Source organism: Anas acuta, chromosome 9 (genome assembly GCF_963932015.1).
Source record: "Anas acuta chromosome 9, bAnaAcu1.1, whole genome shotgun sequence".
Lineage (NCBI taxonomy): Eukaryota > Metazoa > Chordata > Aves > Anseriformes > Anatidae > Anas > Anas acuta.
In genome coordinates, this window is record NC_088987.1 from 19,010,684 (window position 1) to 19,029,080 (window position 18,397).

At 37.8% G+C, this 18,397-nt stretch overlaps 1 protein-coding gene across 9 annotated transcripts in view; it reads right to left on the reverse strand.

The window, feature by feature from the left end:
• Nucleotides 1-116: 116 nt before the first annotated feature.
• The window catches only part of NMNAT3 (nicotinamide nucleotide adenylyltransferase 3), a 29,917-nt gene continuing 11,636 nt past the window's right edge, over nt 117-18,397 (reverse strand). For all 9 annotated transcript variants that reach the window (XM_068692096.1, XM_068692092.1, XM_068692100.1 and 6 more), the window contains exons 4-6: nt 8,861-9,044; nt 4,612-4,721; nt 117-1,772 (exon numbers count right to left, since the gene is read on the reverse strand). In XM_068692096.1, the coding sequence (XP_068548197.1) occupies nt 1,363-1,772; nt 4,612-4,721; nt 8,861-9,044 (704 nt within the window). In that variant the 3' untranslated portion in view covers nt 117-1,362. The remainder of the gene's footprint in view (nt 1,773-4,611; nt 4,722-8,860; nt 9,045-18,397) is intronic.

Consider the following 18,397-nt stretch of genomic DNA (forward strand, 5'->3'; position numbering starts at 1 on the left):
TGAGAAAGCCTCTTAGCTATTTTAATATATTTTCCCTCATGTCTTTTCAAATGGTACAGTTTAAACTCCATGCTGTTATCATCACAGTACTTCTCTATTTTGGCACAAAAACAGTATCTTTTTCATTTTATTTGTTCATCAATACAGAGGACTATGCTGAATTAATGGTTTTCTTTACAAACAGATGCACCTAGTCTAAGTAACAGTTCTGAAAAGAACAACTTACTGAAACTTTAGTGTGTTATATTCAAACTGCAATGAAAAGTGTTTGTTTTTTTTCCTTCCTTGTTTATTTGATACCACCTTTTCCTATCACTTAAAAGTAAATACACCTGTAAAAAAAAAGACAACATAACTTACATTTTTTATACAACAAAAATTTGAGCTTGACTCTCTGGCCTAGTAAAGATTGGACATGTTTTAGTATTACTCATGAAAAAAGTTTTTTTTTTAGGGTTCTCTGAAAAACAAAAATACATTTTTTTCCTTTTACATTGCTACCATGACAAAGGAACAAGAAAATACAAGATTAATTAAGAAAATAAATTCATCCATGGAGAATATCAACTACATTTTGATTCACTTTATGATATGACTGACAACATTAACTCACTTTTTCAACAGCAAAAAAGCTGCTAATGACCCAGTTCTTTTGGATATGTTATGTATTCCACAGCTTTGGCAATTACTTACTCTTGGAATTACTTATTCTGGATCACAGAGGCAAAGAAATACTTTACATTTAATGATAAGGACTGTCTTTCATTTGTAAATCAGGAGATTTACAACTGACATGAATTGTGCATGCATTTTTAAGCACTTGCATGAAAAAAAGGCTTTATTCTATCTCTTGTCCTAACTGCAAAAACACCACTTGTACCCATCAGAAGCAAAAATTATTCGGGGGTCCAGAAAGTCAAAAGCTTAGGAGTGTTTTTTTTTTTTAATAGATATACATAAACATTTTAATATATATACACATTTTTATATGTAAAAAGATATATAAGTAAGAAAAAGTTATGGCTCATTTAATTTTGCTGCTTCAGAACAGTAAGGCATCTTCATTCTAAACTGCCTGTAGGATTAAAGAATTACAGTTCAGAAAAGTACAATATTTGACCTGTAAGTATTACTGGAGATTATTATTTATTGCTAAGATTTTATTTCTTCTATTTTTAATGTATTCAACTGAGTGTGCTGATTGGATAAAGCACTGCCACAAATGAAAACATCAATTTAAAACACCACATGAATTCAAGAAATTTTGGGCTGATGTATTTTCCCCTTATTAGGGGAAAATTTCCAAAAATTTCACATGGAAAAAAAAAATGCAATGTCTGTCCTCTCCACACACTACTGGCATCAGTCATTTAGTGGGCTTACTGTTGTGTTATGCAACCGAAGAGGCTGAAGCAAGTCACCTTCATTCTTCCGCTCACTTTCTTCTGTGTAGATATTATGGTGTGCAATGTAGGATATGACAGAATCTGGGACAAGATATTTTACACTTAATCCTCTGCACAAGGCATAACGTATCTGTGTTGCACTTATTTCATTCTGAATCCATTCTTTCACCAGAAAGATATTGTGCTGAAATTTAGTTAAAAGTTCTGATTCACTGATATACTGAGCAGGATCAGAGCCAGCACGGCTTATACAGACCAACCCAAACTTCTCCACAATTTCTTTGACATGCTCTTTCTTCCAAAGATTGGGTGTCTGAAAAGTCTGTAGAAAATCAGCCCCACAAAGCAGCTTTAATTCTGGTAGAACTGTAAAGAGAAAAATAAATGAGAGATTCATTAAAAAAATCCATCTCCACACATCCCCAGATCTGCGCCAATAAGAAGCATGTGTCTTTGGCCCTTCAAGGACACTTTGCTAAGTAGTGATCTGCAGCTTCCACTAACTGTAATGGTATAATATCCAAATAATTAAAATAATCCAAATGTTACAGTGCTCCATTTTCTGATAAGTGCAATAACCCTTATTTCAGGCTATGGCATGTCTGAAGCAGGGAAATTGTTGCTTGTTTCTGATCAGCATAGCTCAATCAATAGTCGGGCAAACAAATCCTAGTTTTTTGCAGTGTTGTGCAGAGAGAAAGGAGAGGGTAAGCTAAGGAGAAGTAATACAAAGGAAGTAGCTGGATTTAAGAATTAGCAAGGCCTAATGAAGGATGGCTGTTGTTGGATTACTCCAGGAAAAAAACATTTTAAAGGTGACAGCAAAGCTGTTTGCGTAAGGCAACTAAGAGACCTGAAGTGCAGGGAATTCAATTCAAAGCGAAACGAAGACAATCATCTATCACTTGTAAGCAGGAAAAGAAACAGGGCATGTGAAGCTATGCTTGGTGAATAACGAAGGGACAGTAAATCCTAGCAGAACAGTATATGAGGGACTGAGAGGAACTTTTAAGAAACATTAGATGTTAATGGTTCTGGAAGTCCTTTCAAAGCCATCTGTAACACACTAGTTTTATCTGACTTGCTCTATTTTACACTGATTGGGATGCTACTTTTGAATAAAAATGTTGAACTCAGATGTTAGGGCAGCTCCAGATTTTCATCTAACTTTTTCAATAAGACTACCTACAATTTATGCTACCATAACGACAAAATTTTCAGAACACAGGCAAAGAACTATGAGCTATCCTGAGACTTTTCCAAGGTATTGTAAGCATTACAAGCTATCAAGTACAGAAAAATAATGAGTCTCTGAGAATAAGTTTGTTTTAGCTGTTTCTGATGCTTACAGTTTGGACACTAATAACCAAACCAAAGGACCCAGTAGTCTTTTCTTTTACATCCTAAATGGATAGCACAAATAAGTTATTCTAAGTTTAATAAAACCACAATATTTGTCAATACCTTTCCTTAATGAACCTTTTTATTTGCAATGCATACTACAATGACCTGATTTTCGTATTTGAAACAACTTTATGACAGTCAGCAACAAAGGAATCTTACAGTTTAGTAGACATACACCTAATAGAAAAATAGTATGGAATTTCGTACCATTAAATCCAACTCGAACTTTGTGAAAGTTTCCATTATATGGAAGAGCCTTCCTTTAAACTTCACAGAAAATCCTGACTCAAGAGTTTTAATCAATTCCTCATTGGTTTGGTTGAAAGGGTGATGTGTTGGGAGGGAAAACTGAGTGTCAGTTGCCTCCTGTTAGAAAGTTTGTGCTGACCAACATACATTTTTCAGAGAGGGAAGGAACTATATTCTGATCTGGCGTTCTCAGTAGCACTCGATCTTTTCCCTGTGCTCCATTCCATTGCATGCTAGCGAACAAATTAAGGGGAAAAACTGTTCCATTCCTTCCTGGTGGGCCATGTGCATATTTTTGCCCTGTCTGACAAAGTGCTCAAGGCTGAAAAAGTAAGTAGCAACAGGTTGCTAGACTTCTTCCTGTCCACACCAACAGGAAGTTCTTTGGGATTAGCTGTCCAATAGAATATGAATAGTAAAAATCCAGCCACCATGTCCCAGACAAGGAGTTCTGTTTCTTGTCAGTCCTTCTTTTCACCCACTTTTTGCTGTAGTTTGTTTTTGATTTTAGGGGAAACCTGTGCTGGTGACTGATTGAATCTATACTAAGAAACTTAAACAGGAAAGAAAGACTAGTTCAAAAATTTTCTGTTATTTTTTTTTTTTAAACAGAAAATGCCATAAAGCTTGAAAAAGCTAAAGAAAATAATACCCAAAGGAGAAATTTTACATCAAGGAAAGCTGAAATAGTCTCACCTGCTTTTCCACTCACTTTCCTCAATGTGGTAATGAGAAAAACGTGAATTCTCACTTGTCAACAACGATAAACCCCATCAGACAAGATTCAACTGCAGTCCAAATACCAGAGACTTTTTTTCCTTTAGCTTATTCCTCTACCATTTCTAATGATAGAACAGCCCATACTTTGGAAGTCTTTGTGTAGCCATGCATAACTTACATGGATCATTCATGTACAAGCAGTGCTGCAACACCACAGGAAATATGTAAAGTATCAGAAATCCACCAGTACCCTAGCAAAACACAGAGCTAGGGAATATGATAAAATAGGAAACCAAAAGCTAACGGTGTTTCCAGAATCTGTCATACTTCTAATGCCAGTAGAGACTTTTCTATCCAGAAATGCAGTGAAACAAACCAACAAAACAATGCCTTAGCAAAGATTTGCCATCCATATACTTTGTTCATTGTATAACATAAGAATTACAATTATAGATAATCTCCGTATTTATTGATATTCTTTCATAATATACTTTATACTTAGCAGAACCAGCAAGGCCACAGCATACATCTCTGACACAGCTAAACCGATGCTTATAAAACCAAAAATTAATACAACCCTGGAATAAGTCTCCTTATTGTAGAAGAGTTGTGGAAATCTCCTTATTGCGTGGAAATTACTACAAAGTAACTGCACCAGTAGTCACGCTGGCATTTGGCATGGCTTGTTTTTGGCAGGTAGCTCCAACCTGCAAAACTTAGCAGCTACTGTGTTCAACTTCATCAATTTGTTCAATCTGGTGAAGTTGTATGGTTTTTAATGCTGTTTTTATTGTTTTAACGAACAAAGTCACGCTGAGACCTACGAACCAACCTGTGTAGTGGGAAGAAAGGGAATTCTCTGTAGATCCTTCTAAGGGCTGTTTGTTCTTTATGAATTCCTTCTTGTACTGCAGCAGTCTGAGCGATTCATTGTAATGGTGCCTGCATTTAAAAAATAAAGGCTTCTGTGTGAGATAATCCTCTCAGAGATGCACAAAGCGATTACCCAGTGCTTTCAGATTCAGGAACACAGTCTACTTTTATGCACTTTGGATTTGAATATAATTTGTTAAAAAAAAACAAACAAAAAAAAACCACCAACACACTATATTCCTTCTACCCCAAGATTAGTGGAAATGTAGTTAAATTTAGCACAACTGCAAACAATCCGTGTAATGACATTTTGTTTTTCAGTTCCTTTTTGAAATTCTACTATTAGGGAGAATTTTGTAGCAACATTATATTTAAAACTTTATGGAGGTTTTTGCTAGGAAAAAAAAAGCACACTTCAATCACACTTCAATCAGTATATTTAATTTCTTCATTAAATAGAATCCCTCAGACACAACGATGTTTCTATAATGCCTGCTTTTTAAAAGTTTTCACGAGCTTCCTCTCATCCTGTTCTCCACAAAAGCATGTTCCCTGAGCATTCACCTTGTGCTTTTCATTTTAATTAAAGTGATCACAATCCCCAGAAATTCAAAATACATATTTCTTGTATGATTTTGCACACTTGCTATGCCTCTAACTTTACTGATTTCAGATCCATGAGGACATGCAAGAATTATTTTGTCATTTTCTGGATTTTCAATTACTTTATTCTTTTGCTGCTCTGCATCACTGGTGCCCCACTGTACGCTGGTACTGCCTCCTCATGGTGGTGGCTCCTTCTTCGACTCTGAGGGCAAGTGGCAACGTTAGATCCATACACCTCAGCTTTCTTCCTTCAAGCACAGCCTTGCCTGTTTAGAACAGCCCCAGTCTTGCACCATCCTGAGCCATGATTATGCAATGCTTGTATTAATTGGCACAAGCCAACATCGCATCAGGAAGCAAGCATATTGCTAAACAGTGCGGTCACAGCTGAGTACGAAAGCCAGCACCTTATGTCTGTCCAGCAAATATATAAGCAAAATGACTGCAGGGTCTTATACAACTGTGTCAGAGCAAAGATTATGGGTGACAAGGTAAAGTTTTGCCCTTAACTCTGTCCAAATTCAGAATTTATACAAAGCCATAGATAACCTTTTGAACATCTACCTAAGGAATGAATTTATAGTTTAGTGACTTTATAAATATACACTTTTCAAATCACGCTCAGTACTTCAAGCCACAGTAATAAGTTGCACAAGTGCCAAGAATATACACCTAGCCAGGCTGCATAATTATCTCCAGTCATTTTTGGTGCTCAGCCACTGTCTAAAGGAACTGTATAGACAAGGGGTGCGGGACATATGGCAGGAGAGAGTAGGTAGCAATAGCTTGGCCTGTGCCTTCCTACATTTCTATTTTTGATCCTGCCTTCTTGTAAACAGGCTGATGCTATGTATAGTCAAGTACACTAACTTCACATCATGGATTGACATTCTTGGGCCTCGATTCAAAAATAAGCTCTTTTGGCAAAGAACTCACTGCAGGACTAACAGCACAAGTAATGCAAAGTCTTAGCTGCCAAAAGGTCTGTTCAGCAGACGTTTCAGATGCTGGGGTAGGGAGGATTATGTTACTTTAAAGAGACACCAAAAAGGACAGATTGGCTTGTCAGTTTATCAAGCATTTTCTGAACTCTGCATGAAGCTTCAAGTATCTATATAATTAAAATCACAAGCACAATTCAGAAAATCTTGTTGGGTAGGACATACCATGATTTAATTTAGAATTGGCAAATTTCTACCTGCACTACAGTTAAATCTACATTACAAGAGGAATGATGTAGGTCGTTGGTTAGTAGTTCTTCTGACAATATTGTATGAAAATAAACCACTCCAGCAAGCACTGGGACAGTCTTCAAAACTTCCATACTCAATGTAAGAGGCAACTAATGGCATCACCACAAGTGGGGTATCAGCTCTGCTGTTTGAAGTTCTTTTATGCCGTAACTATTTGGAATCCTCTGCATAATCCACAGCTTCTGATAAAATACGACAACATCAGCACACACAGGTAAAAGAAATACTGGAGGACAAGGCCATTCACGCCTCCCCTTCAGGGCACAATGTCCTATTACAGTTAAGCTTACAACTCAAACCACCGGAAGGAAGAGACATCTAGGTACAACAGGTTTTGACTGCCTTGCAGTAACAAAATCTCTTCCTACTGCTACTAACATTTCCTGCCTGAGGGGGCTTACAATGCAGGTGGCAACGAGTTTAAGTTCTAACTAGGGGAGAACCTTAGTAAGGATCTAGCCCTAAAACCACCTCTTCTTTTTAGTATTCAAATGTGACAGTTACTGTGTAAAAACCAAAGCACTAACCTGTGCCGTTTCATGAAGATGCTGCTTCCCCTTTCAAGGGACAAAGTTTACAAAGGACAGGGTTCAGCATTAAGTTATGGCATTGGTTCAAATCATTAATATAGGTCATTGTTTGGAAAAAAAAAACGCTTCAATGTAATTTCTCTCCTTCGTAGGCATACATTTCAACATTTTGTCAATTTATTTATGAAGCTAGTGGCTTACTTTCTAGGCAGAAAGGCAATTTGGCTGCTCATGCCACGTTGATACTATATTTCCTAAGGAAAAAGTTATGCATAGAGGTTTTATTTACAGTACCTCTTATCCTAATTTTTATATGCAGTACATTTTATCCTAACTTTACCATCTACAAACCCAATTTTGCAAGTAGTATTCAATTCAGTTGGAGCTGTGCAAGATCAAAGCCTGTAAGTAGGATCACCTGATCAGTAGGATTTGTGGCTCCTTCTCTGCAAGGATTTAGTTTTACAAAGTGAAAGTTTGGAGGAGAAATCCCATACCCAGCTAACATCGCAGGACAGAACTGTTGGTGATTTCCTTCACTGGTGCATACCACTTACCAATGTGATTAGACAAAACAGCATAAGACAGACTAGCAGGGTGTCCTGAGTCCCCTCACCACACTTTACTCCTATTCTGCTGGCTAGAGGGAAGGGAATGAAGCAACTGGATGTTTATGTTCACCCAGTAAACCAAGGAAAAGCTGAACTAAAAGGCTGCACTAGCTGTTTTGTACACTGCATGTGTTTAGCAAGTACACAAGGTGTTCTTATGCATGCTTCTGTGAAATAACATCTTTTTTTATTTTTATTTAAATAATGGCTTTCACCTAAAGCCCTAAGAGCTTTTTGGGCAGTTGTTGGAAGGCACATGCTAAAGCCTTCAGCTATACAAACAACTGTTTTCAGTTAGAAAGTTAGAAAATCTGAGCAGGAATAAGAAATAATTAATACTTCTAACAGCACACTTTCTTTTTTGAAAGACATCCAAAAAGTCTTTCACTTTAATGGTGCCTGTAGACTTTTGTAGTCCCTATGTTTCCAGAAGGTGCTCAGCACAAGAAGTTTGCGTTTTTATACCTTGCACTGTAATGCATTTGTTATCAACGGCAAGCATATGGGGAAAAGTTGCATTTCTAGGCAGGCTTTAGACATTGTTTTATTTTTCCTTCTAGCACAATAACAGCAAACTCAGTGATTTTGTGGAGAACCTCAGCAATTATAGGCTTGGGTTTAACTTGCCATTAGAGTTAATACAAAAAAAGCTTTTCAAGGAAGTGCGAATAGATAAACCTGCAGGTATAATACTGCCAACATAGCTGATCTAGAATAAGCGTGCTCCGGACAAATAGAGCTGTTTTGAACTGTTAGTTTCTGATGGAGATCTCTCTATTACTTGCTTAGTGACTTAAAAACTAGAGAAATAACAAGAGAACCAAGACCTTTGCTGCCCAACTCTTTCAATGACTATGGCTTTCCAGGGCACATTGTTGTCAAAGAGGCTTTCCACATGGCACCTAGTGACTTACATGGCACAAGCACATCACTATGCAGTGCAGTACCAATACACAGGTTTGGGGGAAGCCTTTCTGCTTTGCACTGGGAAATGAAAGACTCCAGATATGGAAATGCTGATTACATAACATTTCTCAGAGGACAGCAACACGAATTTCTATCGTCACAGATATAATACTGTATCTCGTAGGAGAAGATGCCATAAACAGACATGCTTTGCTTGGGTGAGTTCTGTGCACTGATCCATCAGCCTGACAGATTTCTGGCAGTCAGTAACTTCATAAAGAAAGAAAAGGCAATGTAATTACCTTAACACTTTTACTGTCTCTGTCCACGTCTCCTGCTCGCTCTCCCACGGATCAACTCGAATCCAGTCAGATGTCTCCAGTGCTAGTTTTGCCATTGCTACCCGGTGCCTTGCTGGAACCAAGCCTTTCTTTCTGTAGTCATCATTGACAGGAGACATTATGCCTTCTATCACTTGGTATCTTCCTTTCAGAAGGAAAAAGAAAATTGTCATACTCATAGGATCTTCAAAATTTAGGGTAGATAGAATATTGGGAGCTCATCTAATCCAGCTTCCTGCTAAAAGTATGGTAAACTTCCAAGTTATGGGAAGCCACAATCCACTTAGTAACATTTTCATCTAGGTAATATTTTTAATAATAATAACTCAAAGAATTGAAAAGTAACCTTCCTGTTACTCTGAACCACTCATAAATACTATCAATATGTTTGTATCATTAGATGATTCAAAAAACAAGATCTGTATAAACATGCAATTTTCAAGGAGAGATATTTATAATTTATGATGCAAGCTATCAAAATTGCGAGATATAATGAAATTTTATATTCCAATAATTGTATCAGTACAGCTTTTAGACAGACAGAATAATGGATGACTTAACTGACCACTGGGTTGTTCTTAAGTGTCTCATGCTTGTTATTTATCAGAATCAGTGTGCTTCTCATTGTGCTAAAGCAAGAAATATAGCATGTTATTGTGGCTGTGATTAATGCAAGTCCGACAAATTAAGATGACTCAGGAACAAAGATGGGTAATGGAGTCTAAAATTAGACTTACGAAACTATGGTCCAAACATCAGCTGAGCTGCCATTAAGCACCCCTTCTATCTGCCTGATGATGTTAATTAAATTTGAAAAATATGCCCGTATCTTTCTGCTCTTGTAATGTAGACATTACATATGAGCTCTTTAACATCTTCATCAATGATCTGGACGAGGGCACTGAGTGCACCCTCAGTAAGTTTGCAGATGACACCAAGTTAGGTGCGTGTGTCGATCTGCTCGAGGGCAGGAAGGCTCTGCAGGAGGATCTGGATAGGCTGCACCGATGGGCTGAGGTCAACTGCATGAAGTTCAACAAGGCCAAGTGCCGGGTCCTGCACCTGGGGCGCAATAACCCCAAGCAGAGCTACAGGCTGGGAGAGGAGTGGTTGGAGAGCTGCCAGGCAGAGAAGGACCTGGGAGTGATGGTGGACAGTCGGCTGAATATGAGCCAGCAGTGTGCTCAGGTGGCCAAGAAGGCCAACGGCATCCTGGCTTGTATCAGAAACAGTGTGACCAGCAGGGCTAGGGAGGTGATCGTCCCCCTGTACTCGGCTCTGGTGAGGCCGCACCTCGAGTACTGTGTTCAGTTTTGGGCCCCTCGCTACAAGAAGGACATCGAGGTGCTTGAGCGAGTCCAGAGAAGGGCGACGAAGCTGGTGAGGGGCCTGGAGAACAAGTCCTACGAGGAGCGGCTGAAGGAGCTGGGCTTGTTCAGCCTGGAGAAGAGGAGGCTCAGGGGCGACCTTATCGCTCTCTACAGATACCTTAAAGGAGGCTGTAGCGCGGTGGGGGTTGGCCTGTTCTCCCACGTGCCTGGTGACAGGACGAGGGGGAATGGGCTTAAGTTGCGCCAGGGGAGTTTTAGGTTGGATGTTAGGAAGAACTTCTTTACTGAAAGGGTTGTGAGGCATTGGAACAGGCTGCCCAGGGAGGTGGTGGAGTCACCATCCCTGGAAGTCTTTAAAAGACGTTTAGATGTAGAGCTTAGGGATATGGTTTAGTGGGGACTGTTAGTGTTAGGTTAGAGGTTGGACTCGATGATCTTGAGGTCTCTTCCAACCTAGAAATCCTGTGATTCTGTGATTCTTTTTGTAAGAATTAGCAGTTTTGGTTTCATATCAGGAAACAGAACTAGATAAAAATGTAATACTCATTTTAACAAGTCTGAGAAATAAAGCACTGATATGAGTTGCATCCCTCAAACTGAGTGCAAAGGTGTTTCAAATAAACAAAAATGAAAAAAAAAATCTAGTCTAACACATGCATTTTAAATAACTATGTTAAATATGATACTGATGACTAAAAAAATATTTTTTTAAAATTCAATTGTTTCAACAAAAAAACTCACAGAATGCAGCAAATTCCCTCCAGAGCTTTGTAATGAAAATTGAACTTGGACAACTGGCCTTGGACTCATAATTTTTGATATTAGCACATGACAGTTTAATAATGTTAAATAGCAATTTAGTAATGTAACAATTATTTTAATATAACAGGAGTAAATTTTCAAAATTACGTAAGGGAGGTGAAGTTTAAAAAAACAGCATTAAATTTCAATGCTATTTACAGGCCCATCTCCCGTGCAAATGTCGACCTAACCTATCCTCTGTTTTTAAAACATTCTCAGCATAGGCAAAATGGTCAATAGCGCAAGTTAAGATTTCCCAGGAACATGCAAAGACGTGTATATAATTAAATCCATCTGTTGACCTGAAATTGGAAATATTTCCTTTTTGACATATGAAAAACCACCATTCTCTGACACTTTGATAAGATACGATATTGTAAATTCTCAGTTGACGGGGAAAGCAATAACACTATGCATTCATTAGTTACCCTCATTAACGTTTTTTTCTTATACAACAACTTTCTCTTCTACATTTTAGTTCCTTACTGGTCAGTTTGTACATAGAAAAATTGTTCCCTTATATTTCAAACAGATGTATTAAACGTAAAAACTAAAATTGCATCGTCATGCTAGCCAAGAATGAGTAAGCTCTACCATATTCTTGAGAGCTGTAAACATTTCAGTCTCAAGTTTGGCCTACAGCTGAATAAATTGGATGAGATGAGAGCTTCCAATGTCATATCTTCCTGTTCTAAAGTAGAAATGAAATCAACTGAAAGAATCATTGCTAACACTGAAGATACGTAAAATCAAATGCCGTAACAGTTTGAGGTGATTCACAACCACTGGGCAACCTAGCACTACACAACCATAACGCACATAAGAAGCTACAACCTAAAAATATGAGTTTATGGCTCAAAATACAAGAGAATATTTTATTACTGGCTCTAAACAACTTGTGTCCTCTTCTGTAATTCAGAAATTCACATGTTCAAATACATCCTTCAATTCTGGTAGGCAAGCAAAGAGGAAATCATTAAATTCCTTTTTCTTTTTAAATTATTGTTATTATTTAAAATTTATTTTAGATTTCCTCTGATATTTTCTTTCTTACTCCATAAATTATAGGTAGTTTCAAGCCTTTCTTGCTTCAGAATTGCCTTCCCATTCTGCTTCTTTGGAATGCTGTTTGTTGTCATCATGAAATCTGTTGTTGCTTGTCCTGTTGGGTAATAACTCTAAACTATTTTTAAATTGTATTTTGTTTAAAATGTTATTTTAACTACAAAAAACAAGCTAGACGAGAAGAATTAGTAGCTTATTCTAGGGTTCAATAACCTTAGTTCTTTGGGCTCCATATATCACCAGATTTTTTCCCCTTTTTTCTTTCAAGGAGGAGCTTGTAAAGACTTCAGATATTTTTGTTGTATATGTTTGTTTTTCTTCTAATCCTTAAAGGACTTTTGGTCCTTTTTTCCTATCATCAGAGTTGAGCACATTTGTTATTTGCTTCCCATACAGTTTTATTTGTTATTCTCTTTTTTAGAAGAGGTCATTTATGAATGTTTCTTTGCTAAATGGATATAGGTAAACATTTTTTTGAGGAGGGACTACAAAACTGTATTATTATCCATCTTTCCCTCAGTGTCACAGGAAAATCCATGACAGACAGGGAATCTCTGGAGATGTAGCGTTATCCTACCCAATGAGCAGGAATGACCCCAACACTGTTCTCCCTTCTGTCATCTCCAGAGCAGGTTGCAACAGGACTTCGTGCTTGAGTATTGTTTTAATTTATTCCTTCTTCCAGAATCCTATTTAATAAGTACTCTGAGGCAGTACTATTTTAAGAGTTTCCAGAAACATTTACTCCCTGCTGAATACTGACTGAAAAACATTAGGCCTCTTTTGCATTTTTACCATAAGCATTAGACCAATTCATTTATCTGCCTGATTTGTTACACCAAATTAACTACCCCAAGTTTTCTAGTTAAGAGTTTAGATTTACAGTATGACACTATAAACAGGCAGTACCAACATATAACAATTGTAAGGAACAACATCAACAAAAGATGCATGTTCCATGCAAAGTTTATTACACATTAAGGCTTTATGCTTCCACATGAGCGAAAAGAACAGATGAACCAACACTCTTATTTTAATGTTCTTTTTAAACTATAAAGCTTTAGAAGTTTTGCTGATGTAGACGTACATAACATTATTTAGACTAATGCCAATCTCATCTGTAGGTTACAATGTTCCTTATCATTCAGTATTTGCCCCTCCCAGTTTACACTTTATAGTAAGTTTAAAAAAAAAAAAAAAAAGACTTGTTGGTAGCTTCTATGACACTTTTAAAACACAATCACAAATTAAAGCCTAGAAACGCATGCATTTTCCCTTCCTGTAGATAACAGATATTAAGGACCATATAGCTCTAAGTACAGGAAGAAAAAAATAGTCTTAAGATAACAGCTTTTAATTCAGCTATCCAAGGCTTCTGTCCTGTATTCAAAGTCCACAAGCATAAGCCAAACCAAATTCCCTGGGCTTTAACTTTTTATTTTCTTACCCCCACATTCCTTGGAGACTGCCCCAGTTTTCTCTTCAACACTGAAGAGACTGATCTGACTGGTGTTGTCCACCAGTGCAAAGGGCAGGACTCAGCCTGAGTGGGTGACAGAACCAATGCTCCATGGTCACAGATCGTTATAGATACATCTGGAAAGGTGAGCAGCTGCATGGAGCTGACAAGCTCAGAAGAACCTGAGCATTCCCAGGCTCTACCAATTTCAAAATGCCTTGCCTGATGGAATGATGCAGTGTTCTCTACCTCCTACCATTTTTTAACAGCACATGTTGTGAAAGATGGTTTAGAACTGCCTGTATAAAGTTAGTAATGTGATTATTTGTACTGTAAATTCCCTTGGAATGAGGCCAACCATTCCCAGTTTTCACTAGGAAGTGGGTTTAGCCAATTCACTATGAAATCAGTGGAGACTGATATTCAGAGAGATTGTGAACAATTGCAGGACACAGGATTGCAAATCTTTGGACTGGGTTTTAGAAGCTTTTCTAAAAGCTTCCAGTCCAGGAACAAGCATTTTATCTGCTTCATTAATCCTATTCTAAGGGCATAAGGTTACCCATGTATCTAAGAACAAAATGAGTCTGATAAGCAGTTTGAATTTTACTGCACAGTACATGCACAACATTAAATACATAAACAAAGAAAATCACTGATTACTAAATCAGTCCTGCTATGTGACAAGAAGTGGCAGCTATTTCAAAACATTGTAAAAGGATGTAAAACTTGCTATCAGAAGTGAAGCATTGAAAATATTTACAATAGTCTCACATTTTAACTTTCCAAGATGCACCAATAGCTTACATTAAAATAAGCTTACATTTCTTTACTGAAAAAAAAAAAAAACCTCTCACACTTGTATTTCAAAATATGGTCCATTGGATTATTTCTTTAATCTGCCCTCTGTGACTACACATACATTAAAATCACATAAAAAAATCTGAATGAAAGTAACAGGAATGGTTTCCCCTGAACCCACAAGAGATCAGCAGTTATCCTCCCAGAACTCTCAGCCTATTAATGTTAGGAAAACAGATACAAGGCTTTTTTATTGTTCCATTTAAATCAAGATATTAAATTTATTTATAGATAACTGTTTTGAAGCTGTGAAGGGTAGGAAAACAAAAAGAAAGCACCATATGCCTAGATACAAGAAATCCCAAACACCTGAATTGTTCAAAACTGCTTACAAATAAGACATGGAAAGGACACCATCCTATGCTTACCTTCCCACGACATGTAAGCAGAGATTGTCAAGCATGAAAAAAGAAAAGAAAATAGGCAAGACTTTTTACTTTATGTTCAGTCACCTCCTGTGAGGATTCAGCAGAAGGAAAACCAAAGGGTAAACAATTTAGCTGCCATTGCACTGAAAGTCAAAGCAAACAACAAATATATCAGAACAGTAATGGACAATCTTTTGCAATAGCTCTTCATAGGATGGATGGCTTTACCTTCACCACTTCAGAGTACTTGAAAGATGCATTCACTGAAATAGATGAGGTGTGCAAAGATTGTAGTGACAGATGCCATATAAGTACCTAGACAAACATAAATCATATCCACCTGGCTGAGCAAACTACAGGGCCTGAAGATGCAGATTTACCTCTGCAGTCAGGCAGCCACCAGCCACTCTCAAACAAGTTGTGGCTTCAGTTACTCCTCTGCTGGAGAAGAGTTCCTGGGGATACACAATGATCAGTCCTCAAACACTATGATCTCCACATATCACATCTAGAATAAACATGTCTTACTAAGACCTCAAAATATCACTTCTCTTAGAGTTCACTGGATTTGTCAAAAAAAACAAACAAAAAAAAAGACCACCAACCCTATCCTGACAGCTACGCAAATGAGCATTTCCTACAGAGGGGAAGGAGAAAGTCAGCATTGTGAGAGTAACAGGATGAACATTAATGTGTTACAGTACTCTGCTCACAGGACACCCTATCCTGAATTTCCTAAACTCAGTAAAAGATTAGGAGCTAACTGTATGCACTAATAAGGACTGAGGAAATTGAGTTTTATGTAATGGAAGCTTCTTATGTAGAGATGCAGTTTATCTTGAGATGTCTTAAGATTTATACTTTGATTTGCACCTCTGCAAAGTAGTTTTAATTCCTTCTGGATGCTAAGCCACGCGCACATCTCCCCATGTATCTTTCAAGGATACAGCCTAGTATAATTAAAGTACTGCTCTATTTAAGCAAGTACTGCTGTAAGCCTTTTCATTAAAACACAGAAAATTAAAGATTTGTTTCCTTTAATTCACATTCAGTTAATCCTAACTAATGTCTGCACGTACAATAAATATTGACAATGGGTAACTATTGCAGATCTGATCCTAGACCAATCATAGCTGTGTTGCTATACACACTACACAAGCAGCAGAATCAAAGCCTTTTTTTGTGTTGTGTTAAAATTCTGGTTATCAAATTTTTTTCAAGAAAACAGCATGAACACATTGACTTCCAGTTGACATGCTGCAGTTATAATCTGATCTCATTCTTTTTTTGACAGTATCGGGTTGAACATAAGCTTCTGAATTCCCAGGACTTGCTGGTGACTCCTTGGATTTCTCAGTTGCATTGCCCAGAACTGCATCTGACAACCAATGTCTCACATTTTTTCTCCACCTTCTCATAAGATAGTAACTGATTTTCCTTCTCCTCCTCCTTGAATCTGTTTTGTCACAGCCAGAAACATCTTGTCTTTCACACCCTCTCCCTTGCCCTGCATCCCTTCTGGTCTTATCTTGGTGATGTAAGCATCCTCCACTGGCAATATTTGGCAAACAACATTCTGAACATCTTACGCAGGCTGATTCTATCACTTTGGACTTAATGGTCACATTTAAGAAACACCACCAAAGAAAAAAAAACATCTGACATTAGGTATTATGAATGAAAAGGCATTTGGCAAAATCATTTCAAATTTCAAGAATATCTTAAAAGAAGGAATCAAATCTGAGGAAGTTCTAGTTGTGTGTGAGGACTCAAACTGATAGGACTTGAAACAAAATTCAGATAAACTAAGTTATTCTGTCACGTGTAGACATGTCTGTTGTATTTAGAAGGTGGCATTACAAGATTAGGTGACTGATATTAACAAAAAGGTTGAATTACTTGACTTGTGGCAATGAAACTGTAGATGCTGCTTGAAGTATCAAACTCCATAAAATAAGATTAGACAGCATTTGAAAATGAAATGATGGGCAAAAAGCTGGCAGAGAGAATGACTGGAGTTGTCAGTCAGGATGCACACTGGGGCAGTCATGTCATTTGTCACAGTAAAACTTGACTGGGAAGTCAAGTCCAGCCAAGCTATTGCACAACCCATCAATTCTGCCTGATTAGCAGTGCGGTAGAAACACAGAACTAGCACCAGCAGTAAGTAATTTCTCCAGCCTTGGCAACATTGCTTCTCATGCTCGTTTATTTTGCACTCATGCTAGCTACTTTTTCAAGCGTTCAGTATTTGTTGTGACTGAAGGGAGTCAACGCAAACATGGCAGACCACTGCCTCACTTCTACAAGCAAGCTCTAGAGGTGTATAACCACTGTCTCCCAGCCCCACTGTCAGCTCCCAGCCTGCAACTAGGGCTCCTTCTGAGCAAAAGTTGCTTCACATAAAGTTACCTCTGCTTGAGATAACTAAAGCTCCCACAAACTAATTGAGGATTCTTGCTTTGCATAACTACTGGGTTAAACATTCAAAAGGCGCAAGGATTACACTGTAGGCAACCCAGATGTAATAAATTTCACTTTCTTCAGTGTAAGAAGTACTTATACCAGGAAATCCCTGTACATTGAACTAAAAAGTCAAAATGCAAGTCGTACCCTATCCAGAACAAAGGACTGACGTTAGTCACGATGTAAGGCACAAATTTCATTTCAGCCATTCAAAATTTTATTTTTAATATGATTTTCACTAGACCTGTTTAAATAAATTTCTCTGAGTAAAGGTTGGAGCCTTGTTACAGAGACCCTGGCACAGATCAGGGCATAATTGCAATTCAGGCAGAATCATAATTCATTTCCCAAATCAACCCTTCTTTCAAGGTAAAGAAATAAAGTTACTTGATTGTAACACACGATGTAAGAGAATTACCGGTTGGTCTCACATTGCCTTTCTACTCTTTGCACACCTGGGAACCCAAAGGAGTTAAAAATTACAGTAAGAAAAGCTAATGCAAGTCCCTTAACCCTTTATTTCTAGTCCTCCAGGAGAAACAGTATCATTTTACTGTTTCAGAAAAACACAAAATCATAAAAGCAGCTCTCAGAGCCAGTTGTACAATTCTTCTCATGAAAAAGCAAACAACTCTCACACTATATGGTGAGTACGTAGCTGCAGCTCTTACCGCACAGCTATACCAGAGGGTTTACCAGATTCCCTCCCGCACCCACCCCATCCACATTTAAGAACCAAATACATTTTTATGCATGTTCCTATTGCACAACCCACCTAGAAACATCCCTGTCAAGTTCCAGTAAGCTATGATTCCCTTCCAACCTCTTCCAGAGGTATGTGTACATTTTAGCAGCCAGAAGGAAGATAAAAGCCTCAGCAACTAAGCAGTTATCAAGCTTAGAGCACAATGCTCCTCCAAAGCTTTTCTCAGTCTTGCTTAAGTTTTTGGTATTACCCAGCTTTCTCCTTTGTTGCTGAAACTTTCTAGCCTGCTGACATCTAGCTTTTATGATCACTTTTCTGAAGAAGTTATTTTGCTGGGGGAGATAAGTTGTACCTCTTACTGAAGATGGATAATGAATAATTAACATTTCATCTTTTCTTCAGTTTCACCCAGTTGTCAAAGCTGCTAGCTCTAACACTTCT